Consider the following 10,997-nt stretch of genomic DNA (forward strand, 5'->3'; position numbering starts at 1 on the left):
TTCACACTGTCAGCCAGGATGGTCTCGATCTCCTGACCTCATGATCCGCCCGCCTCGGCCTCCCAAAGTGCTGGGATTACAGGCGTGAGCCACCACGCCCGGCTACCCTAGAGTTACTTTTAATAAATAAAATCATTTCATTTTCTCTAAGTTTCCAGGACTTTAAAAACTGAGAAAATGTTTAAATTGTTTCTGCTTAACAGCTAAGACTAATAGTGAGGACAGATTCAACATGAGTGTGGCATTAGGCTGGGAGTCAAATGATAAGATTCTAGTCCTGGCTCTGAACCTATTTTGCTTTGAACATGTCACTTACACCCTTGGGATCATGGAGTTCATCCATAAAATAACTCAGACATGATCATCTCAAAGTCTCTGTCTCATTCTGAAGTTATACAATATTATGACCTTTATAGTGAGTAAACTCCCTCAATGTGACAGGTTCCCTATCCTTATGAAAGCTACATCATACAGTACTGTGGATAAACCCTAACAAAATGTGCAAAGTCAGGAGTGTTTAAGCAAATGTGATGGAAGATACTGGCTTGAAATATGGGCTGAAATACAGGTTAAAGTATCTCAAGAGTCTTTCCTGTCTACAAAGCATCAATATTGTATGCTACAGCTAAAGCTCTGAAAACCTGTGAGAAACTTAACGATTCAACCGAGGCAACTATCTCTGCTGACTCTTGAACATAAGAGAAAAGCTCTGAATAATAATTTGACACCCAACACCTGTAGCACCCATCCTCCCACCGTGTATTTATGTGTCAGAGAAAGATAGTATTTTTGTGGCATCATGGAATCAAGCGTATGGAGTAGAAGGTACTGTTTATTAAACAGTACATTCAACAGGTTCATACTAAGCACTTGAGAAAACTACCTTCCTACTTAATAAACTAACAGGATCCAGTTAGAAGTGTCTTTGTTGTGATGTTTGTATTGCATATATCCAACAAATTCCTTAACTCTACCACCACTGAATTCACGTAACTCACATAGATGTACTGTTAATATTTCAACAGTCTCACTTTATAGAGTCCAATATTCTAATGCAAAATCTAAAATAATCGAAGTGAGAATATGGACTTCAGTTATAGAATGAAGTAATTCATAGAGGTTTATTAATTACAAAATCAACAAAAGTAAACAAGCAATGCCACCCGAACTTAGTAACACGCAGGCCATGTAGTACAAATGTGGTGTACTGAAAAACCAACCGCTTTCAGAAATAGTAACACTAAGAAGTGTAGCTTGGATCCCTCTATCTTGTCGGTTAATTCATGTTGTAAAAGGACTGGCAGGGGAATGACAGCTATCTAAATCAAACCACAGTGTCAATATGCTGGGAACAAGTACCCTTGCTACAAGAAAGGAAAAGGAATACGGCCCTAAAAGATGCACACAGATAAGCAAGTAAGGGGGGAGCATTCTTGTATTTAATTTATAGCTGAAAAAATTCAAAGATAACACTGGTAGTAAAAACCTACAAAATGACTGTGAATCAGAGAAAGTGCTGGTTTTTTTTGAAGAGCCTGAGACGGTGTGTATATGTAAGAAAATTGAATGAAGATGTAAGCCAGTATTGTGGTTTTGTGATGATTTAGCCACAAATGTCTTCCCTATTTAAATATTCCAATCAGTACTGTTAGTACACGTACCTCGGAGAATTCTTTCCTCATGGCAACGAAGAAAGTCCCAGATTCTAACAGTGCCGTCATCAGAGCATGTAGCAAATTTATTATCCGTGGGTGAGAAACTGTTACATGAAGACACACAGCAGGGGAAAGAAGTCAGCATTTAACAGATAATCTGTGTTTCTCAGACAGGGAAAAATAAAAACACTGTGCTGCATTATAAACAGGAGAGGGAAGAATCCAGTGAAGAAGCCCTTAAAGCGAATGTCGTCAGCTAACATAGGCATCTCATCAAAAGAAGTCTTCAACAGAGCAGTTGTTTGAGTTTTCAATCATCAGTATTCTGAGAACTTCAAGTGTGTACTATTAGTGCTAATGCTATCCATGTTCCTTCTCTATTTTCTATCATACCAGGAAATCACATGAAGCTGCCTTAAGTGGTGAAACTAAATGGATTCTATTTTTGCAGTATTCCCATAGTCTTTTAAATTGCACACGAATACTGCTCCCAAAATTATCATCAGCTTCTGCCTCAGACACTTCATGAAATGATAAGCTGAAACAATGTGGGCTGTCTATTAAAAGAATGATTGCTAAACATCCCTACATACGATGTTTCTCATCCATTCCAAAGGTCTGTAGAAAATTTTCACATCTTCCTGGCAAGCTATTCCATGAATGTTGCACCTTTTGAGTAAAACTTTAAAATAAGGACATTCGGACTTGTGTTTCAAGCCAAAGAATCTGCTGCAAGAAGGATTCAGTTTTTCCCAGTAGTGAAAGATCATTCAAGTTTCTCAAATAACTCTAAAAACTCCCTTGAACTTTAGAATCCTATGGCTAAGAAAGGACTAGCTGTGTAAACTCAATGTATAGGCAAGACACTAAGGCAAAATCTACAAAGCAGAAGCATGTTCATCCAACAATTTGTTAAGATTCTGAAAGGATAAGCAAATGACTACAGTGGATGATGTTTCTACAAAGATGTCAACCTCCCCCACACATGGGTGGCACAACCTTAAAGAATGCTGCTTAGCTTTATTCTGAGGCTGCAGCAATTCTTCAGGCTTGTATTTGGAACTTTTTCCCCCAGTTTTACTATACATACCTCACTGATGTGTAAAAATATACAACTCACTGAAAATATTTTAAACTCCACTTATTGTATACATTTGCATAAGTGATGTTATCAACAGTGAATCAGAAGAAAAGTCCTAGAGTCTTCTTGACAATGATCTGCTTACAGCTGCAAAGCTTGAAGAACCCATTCATTACTCCATTAATGTTTGCCACATCCAGTTATCTGTGAGGGTTTTAGTCCTATACTTTCCTTTGGAAGTCGTGGCATAACCAAGCCAACCAGGTCTTCACTTAAGCCTTTTTCCACTTTGTGTGAATTCTGAAGTTGTTTTCTGCAGGCTTTAGATTTTATTCAGTTGCATAATTAAAGACTGAATTCTTTATTTGGAATGAAATATTCTTGTCTTACACAGTAGATAATAAAAAGGAATAACGTATACACATTATTAATCATAAATGAAAAGAGAAAACCAGTGCAAAATGCGGCAGACAGTACATCTCTAACATATTGCAAAGGCTGATACCGGGACAACACTACTTCAGAAAGGTGCCAGCAAAATGGTGAATGTGTGAAAACAAAGAAAAATATTGTGTTTATAGGGTGCAGAAAATTTCCCAGAATCTGACAGAGCCCATGCATCTCTGCACCCAGAATACACTTAGAGAATAATTTAACCATGACAATAGGGACTACAGAAAATGGTATATTGTGTATAAACCTGGCCTCTCTAATCGCCTCCTTATGTGCCTGGAACATCTTGACGTTGTTCATGTTCGACTGCCAATATTTCACATATCCTCCGTGGTCTGCTGTCAACATCCACATGTCATTATGTGACCACGTCATGGCCCTCACTGGGCTGTCGTGAGCCTGTGAAAACAGAAAACATTAATTAGTAAGGTGCTGCTTCAAAGAATATATGACTAAAGGCTTACAAGAGCATATACTGACTCGAGGCAATAATTTGTCCAATTCTAAGTTTAACAATGCCAATGAAGTGACTATATCTCAAGTTCTTTACAGTACCATAGGATGATACCACCATCTGGTGATTACTATTACCTGTAATATTGTTTCAAAATTGAAAGTGAGTCCATTCCACAAGGTAAACTCCCCACTAGAAGCTCCAGTGACCAAGCGTCTTCCTTCTGGAGTCCACTAAGGGAGAAAAAAAGACAGGTTATACAAGGGCACACATCCTCCAACTTTACTAATTTTGAAAAACATTTTAAAGGTATTTATAAAACACGAATAACTGACATTAAATAAATGAAACTGACTTTTGCTTAAATGTAACTCAGCTTTATCAGAAGTACTTTGTCAGAAAACAACTTAACACAGAGCAAGGAAAGCTCTAGTCCCTTGGCTTATTAGCTGAATTAAAGATACTAAGTACATTATGAGTATACGCACCTACTCACTAAATTACACGCACCTATGCATGCTAAAGACCATTTCAAAACAGAACATGCGAAGACCTCATTTCCCTAGGCTATATGATAGACTAACATAAATAAGGTCACCAGAACAACTCAAAGACTGGATAAAGGATTTGGTGCTTACAAGTACGAGAGGACAAATTCAGAAAGAAAAGTTACCAGTGTTTAATTAAAATAACAAGACAGGCCGGGTGCAGTGGCTCAAGCCTGTAATCTCAGCACTTTGGGAGGCCGAGACAGGCGGATCACGAGGTCAGGAGATCGAGACCATCCTGGCGAACACGGTGAAACCACGTCTCTACTAAAAAATCCAAAGAACTAGCCGGGCGAGGTAGCGGGCACCTGTAGTCTCAGCTACTCGGGAGGCTGAGGCAGGAGAATGGCATAAACCCGGGAGGCGGAGCTTGCAGTGAGCTGAGATCCGGCCACTGCACTCCAGCCTGGGCGACAGAGCCAGACTCCGTCTCAAAAAAAATAAATAAATAAAAAATAAAAATAAAAAAAACAAGATAATAATAAGTGCCAATTTAAGGACACTGAGGCTATCAAACTCTTCCTACAGCTAAATATATTTTTAAAAAAAACTGTAAGCTCTCCTCCATTCAAAGTACCAAGCAGTGATAACTCCTAGGCTGATCTACTCTCAAAAAAAACCATAATAGTGCCATGACTAATTAACACTACACCAACATTTTTAATTTTTTATTGATACACAATAGATGTACATATTTTCAGGGAATGACAATGCCAATAATTTTTTTGTACTTTCAAGTGCACCTTTTCTCCTTTTAAATTAAAGCCCTTTATTACTTTTTGCACTTAAAGCCCTTTAAATATTTTTACATCAGTATTTTAATGTCACAATTTGCATACTAAAGGAAATCTGTAGCATGTGATGGTTAATTTGAAACATTCAAATTTTTTGTTTTTACTTTTTATTTTCAAGTTTCTATGATGGATCACATACTCATTTTCCTTCAATGATGTAAATATACAAAATGTCAATATAACAATCCTATTTTCCAAAAACTCTCACAAAGTTGAAAAATACAAATACATACGTGCTTATAGAAACAGCAAGATAGGATATATAAATGAAGGTTATTTCTTAAATTACACAAATATATGTGACAATTTGGCTTTTTATTGCTTACCTGTAAGTCACAGTTTTCATGACCAGATTAAAAGCCTCGTCCCTTTCTAGTTTCCGTTATCTGGTATGGATCCTAACCCAGTCAATACTACAGACAACCAAACTGTAGACACACAGCCCACAGTCTTTATACCTTAACATCTTTTGATTTTGATTGCGCCTCTACTATGTGCAAATTCTTCCTAAAACCTTATAGTGTAATCCCCAAATGAGAACATTTACCCACCTTATAAGATATGGCGTGCTCGGATTTTATTCTTTTCAAAAAGGTTTTCCATGTTATGCTAAGAGGATATTAAAATTAGCTGCACATCATATCCCTTTGACCAAATTCCCTGATTAAAAAAAAAATTATACTATACACTGGTTGCTTCTACTCACATAACAATGTTTCTTTTTTTTTTGAAACGGAGTTTCACTCTTGTCACCCAGGCTGGAGTGCAGTGGCGCAATTTAGGCTCACTGCAACCTCCACCTCCCGGTGATTCCCCTGTCTCAGTCTCCTCTCTCAGCTGGGAATACAGGCGCATGCCACCACGCCTGGCTAATTTTTGTATTTTTAGTAAAGACAGGGTTTCATCATATTGGTCAGGCTGGTCTCAAACTCCCGACCTCCACCTCCCGGTGATTCCCCTGTCTCAGTCTCCTCTCTCAGCTGGGAATACAGGCGCATGCCACCATGCCTGGCTAATTTTTGTATTTTTAGTAAAGACAGGGTTTCATCATATTGGTCAGGCTGGTCTCAAACTCCCGACCTAAGGTGATCCACCTACCTCAGCCTCTCAAAGTGCTGGGATTACAGGCATGAGGGATGTGTCTACTGCCTAAGGCCTCTTAGGCAAATACTAGGCATAAGACTAAATGCAGCTATTTCTATGGAGTTCAGACTGACATCTCTCTCCCAGGACCTTTTGGTTCTCCCTGTTGTCTATCATACTCCTCTGGTATCAGAAGATCTGCTATTTTCCTCATCTGCCACAATCATCTTTTCTCGGTCTCACTTCTTTTCAACTGTTATTTGCTCAACTTAAGATTGTTAACCATTCTACACCTCTGGATACTGTTAACCAACAAGTGCATTAGCTAGGAAATGAAATAATCGAAACATAAAGAAGAAAATGATTACATTATCATCTATGAAAATCAGGGTTACAACTAAAAATTATATTTTTAAAATTTCAGTTTAAACGTATTAAGTGCCTAGTAGGTACCTTCACAGAGCTAAAAATTATGGTACACCATAGTTCTTTGGCTCTCAGATGTTTTCCTGCCTAGTAACTCCTAAGTATTCTTCATTTACCTTGGGATGCTGCTGTTCTAAATAACAAAAGCATTCCTATTCAAAGGCAACTCTGAGACCTGCTACAACATGTATCCATCTATTGAGAGAATTCTACAGAAACTGCCACATGAAGAAAAACAATCCAAAAGTGATATTTCACTCAATGGTGATAAAGTAGATAAACAACTGGATATTCCAAAATAAAATTACTAGTAATAAACCAATTATAAGCCCAGATATACTTTTAAAATAATGTTTAATTTTCTTTGCCCTGTCAAATACATTTGCTATATAACTCTGGATTAATTTTCCCCCAAAATATCCAACAGATTACTTACCCTAACAACAAATACCGGACACTTTACTTTATTTGTTGATGTCCGAACAAATTTTGTTGTTACTGCATTCATAGGATTATTCAACATTCCTATAGGTGGGACCAGCTACAAAAAAAGAAAATTAGGTTCTTAGAGCTCCTGATTACATACAAGGCAGAAACCAGAAACACGGCAAGGTAATTATTTCGACATTTAAAGACAAATTTGGGACCATATAAAACTTTCCCATAAAAACTATTATAAAGAATTATTACAATTAGCTTACTAATTAAGTGAAGAAAAGTGAGATACAGGAAGGTTAAATACCCATTATTACTAAACAAACAAGAAAATCAAGTACTAGTACTAACCCAGTACAAGTTGGTACAAGTACTAACCCAGTTAGTACTTAAAGTCAACACAATTAAACATGTTCACATAAAGCTTATTAAGTTCAAGTTTAAGTTTTAAGAAATTTAAAATTAATTTTCCAATTACAAGACTTTAGATTACTCAGTTTCTTTTTGGACATTGCTTTAAGCCCGAAATCAAAAATTCACCCATCATTAGATTAAAAGGAAAATCTAAACTGAGACAAAAACATAATGCACGGTTTACACAGATGTGTTACATTATCCCTTTGGGAATATTTTAATTATAAAAATGTAAAAAGAAAAGACCATTTTGGACTTGAAGTCACGTAGTTAAAGCTAAAATATTCAAGCAAGGAAGTGTCTATTAAGCTAGTATGACACATCATATACTTACATCATTGTAATAACCTGCATCAGGCTGAATTGCCCGCATATCTCTCTGATCTCTTTGCCATATTCTGTTCTGTTAAATAAATAAATAGATCAATTAATGACTATATAGTCTAATTATATTCAATTTGAAATTAACAAAACATAAGCCATATTAAAAATGGATAAACAGAATTTTAAAATATTATTTTCTAATTATACTCAATCTGAAATTAACAAAACATAAGCTATATTAAAAATGGATAAACAGAATTAAAAAATACTATTTTCTAAAATAGTGGGTGCCTTAGAGAGCTTTCCCTTCTGATCCTACTAACACTGCTTAGAACTTCCCTCCTCGTGGTGCTTCACGCCTGTAATCCTAGCACTTTGGGAGGCTGAGGCAGGCAGATCACTTGAGGTTAGGAGTTCAAGACCAGCCTGGCCAACATGGTGAAATCCTGTCTTTACTAAAAATACAAGCCAGAAACTACTTGAACCAGGGAGGCCGAGGCTGCAGTGGGCTGAGACGGTGCCACTGCACTCCAGCCTGGGCAACAGAGCGAGATTCCATCTCAAAAAACCAAAAAAACAAAAAAAACTTCCCTCCTCACTTTATCATATTGGCCCCTACCCACTCATCCAAGATACTGTCAGCTCCAACACAGTCTCCCTGATGCTACCTTAAGAAAAGGAAACAGCAGAGAGGGTAAACAGACATCCCCAATTCCTTCAAAGCCCTAAGCACAAAACAATTCCTCATATTTTGCCCTTGGTCTTCTTAATTCCTCTCAAATTCTCTCCCAGCCTACTTCCCCAATTGAAATTCCCAGAAAAATCAAAATCTGTCTTTATCTCTGAAACTCTTTCTCCAGTATGCCTGCAACATACTAATTAGGCCCAATATGCAAATAAGTCTTTAACCACAGGTCTAAAGTAATGAAAAACAGACAAATTTTCATAGGAAGCCAAACCTAAGACCAATGAACCTAATGGGGTAATATTAGTAATAATGCTAATTCCTACCTTAACCCAAGTAAATTTAAATAACTCTAACGGGAAACTGTAGGTAGACCCCTGCCTTGACTTTACTATCTGAGTTGCTTTTACCCTGTAGGACTGCAGTAGGCGTTCAGTCCTCAAGAACGTAAAGCCCTTTCCCTGACTCTAAGTACCACCTACCATCAGGGCTTGGAAGTGGGAGAATCCATGTTCTCCAAGCCATTGTCTCACAAAAATATTCCTATGTTGGTAGTCTTTTATTATTTCATATACACTGCAGATTTAACAAGTGTTTTAAGATTGGCCTAGCGATTAAAGTACTCCCTTTTAATTTGTGAACTTTTAGAGCAAATCCTGTTTCTAAAATGGGGTCTAACTTTAATAAATTTTTAGAAGATGATACAGGCACAGAATTTTAGAAAGTGCTGGTGGTTTGAGGTTCTTCCTAAATGAGCCAATTTGAAATTCCACCTTGTCCCACTAATTCAACTAACACAGGTATACATAACTTACTACACTACATCTACAAAATCATCTTCTTTTAAATAACCAGGCCAGGCACAGTGGCTCACGCCTGTAATCCCAGCACCTCGGGAGGCTGAGGTGGGTGGATCACCTGAGGTTAGGAGTTCAAGACCAGCCCGGCCAACATAATTGAAATTCTGTTTCTACTAAAAGTACAAAAATTAGCCAGGCATGGTGGCAGGTGCCTAGAATCCCAGCTACTTGGGAAGCTGAGGCAGGAGAATCACTTGAACCTGGGAGGCAGAGGTTGCAGTGAGACAAAACCGCACCATTGCACTCTGGCCTGAACAACAAGAAACTCCAACTCAAAAAAATAAAATAAAACAAATAAATAACCAAAGTTTAGTCATCTGAAGCAAATTAATTAGGCTTACCTCCAAATACTTAATTACAGATGGATTGTAGTCTATGGTTTTTCGGTTTACAGCTTTTCTCATTCGTTTTCCATCAAAAGTAAGCTGTTGCATTGCTTGCTGTTGTGCAAAATCAGGTCGCTTATAAAACAGCTGTCGAGGTGCCTGGTGCTGGAACCTTGGCATATGGAAAAAACGAGGAGGAGAACCAATTTCTGTAGCCATGGTGATGTTTTCCTTCTAGGATACTAGGATAAGGAAAAAGTACTTTCACTTCAAATATCAGCACTGCAACAATGCCTGAAAACATTTTTAAGTTAACACTTTTTACACTTCTTTTCCCTTATCTAATATGCATCATTTCCAGTTACACAATGAACTACAGTCATGAGTCACTTAACGGGCATATGTTCTCAGAGATGCATCCTTAGGCAATTTCATCATTGTACAAACTCCACAGAGTTGTACTTACACAAACCTAGATGGTATACATAGCCTACTACACACCTAGGCTACATGGTACAGCCTCATGCTCCTAGGTTACAAACCTGCACAGCATGTTACTATACTGAATGCTGGTGGCAACTGTAACATAGTAAGTATTCATGTATCTAAACATAGAAAAGAAACCACAGAAAAGCATGATAAAAATACTATATTATAATCTTATGAGACCACCATCATATATGTGGTCCAACATTGACCACAATGTCATTTTGTGGTGCATGACTATATTAGATCAATAACAGAGACCAGTCACACATTTGAAAAAGATGACAGTCAAGGCGGAAGGAGGCCAGGAGTTTAAGATCGGGCTGGGGAACATAGTGAGATTCCCATCTCTACAAAAAATAAAAACATTAGCTAGGCATGATGGCATGCACCTGTAGTCCTAACTATTCTGGAGGCTGAGACAGGAGGATCACTTGAGTCCAGAATTTTGAGGTTGCAGTGAACCATGATCATGCCACCGCACTCTAGCTTGAGTGACAGGGAGGGACCCTGTTAGAAAGAAGGAAGAAGGTGGGGGTGGGGCAGGGAAAGACTAATTCACAGAATAAGTGCTAAAAGGCATTTGTTGTAAAATTCAGCCTCCTAAAGAAAAAAAGCAGGATTGATAACAGCTTGAGTCAGGGTGTGTATGTGTGAGTCAGTGGATGGGTATGTGTTTATTTTTAGGGAATAAAAGAAGGTAGAATCACTGGGAATTGTTCACTTTTTCTCTTTTTTTCCCCTAGAGATAAGATCTCTCACTGTGTTGCCCAGGCTGGTCTCAGACTCCGGGGCTCAAGATCCTCACACTTTGGCCTCCTAAAGTGCTGGGATTACAGGCATGAGTCACCAAGCCTGGCCTTACATTTTTAAAATTAACATTTCACAGCTGGGCGTGGTGGCTCACGCCTGTAATCCCAGCACTTTGGGAGGCTGAGGCAGGCGGATCACGAGGTCACAAGATCAAGACCAT

At 38.0% G+C, this 10,997-nt stretch overlaps 1 protein-coding gene across 3 annotated transcripts in view; it reads right to left on the bottom strand.

Annotated features, from left to right (window-relative positions):
• WDR33 (WD repeat domain 33) overlaps window positions 1-10,997 on the bottom strand; it is a 110,072-nt gene that overhangs the window by 58,286 nt on the left and 40,789 nt on the right. For 2 of the 3 annotated variants that reach the window (XM_011941684.1, XM_011941685.1), the window contains exons 2-7: window positions 9,554-9,780; window positions 7,678-7,746; window positions 6,931-7,035; window positions 3,781-3,876; window positions 3,437-3,588; window positions 1,662-1,759 (exon numbers count right to left, since the gene is read on the bottom strand). In XM_011941684.1, coding sequence (XP_011797074.1) covers window positions 1,662-1,759; window positions 3,437-3,588; window positions 3,781-3,876; window positions 6,931-7,035; window positions 7,678-7,746; window positions 9,554-9,757 — 724 coding nt within the window. In that variant the 5' untranslated portion in view covers window positions 9,758-9,780. Of the gene's footprint in view, window positions 1-1,657; window positions 1,760-3,436; window positions 3,589-3,780; window positions 3,877-6,930; window positions 7,036-7,677; window positions 7,747-9,553; window positions 9,781-10,997 lie in introns of all 3 variants that reach the window. The other variant, XM_011941687.1, reaches the window with a different exon arrangement.

Source organism: Colobus angolensis, unplaced genomic scaffold (genome assembly GCF_000951035.1).
Source record: "Colobus angolensis palliatus isolate OR3802 unplaced genomic scaffold, Cang.pa_1.0 Scaffold20, whole genome shotgun sequence".
In the NCBI taxonomy this organism is placed as follows: domain Eukaryota; kingdom Metazoa; phylum Chordata; class Mammalia; order Primates; family Cercopithecidae; genus Colobus; species Colobus angolensis.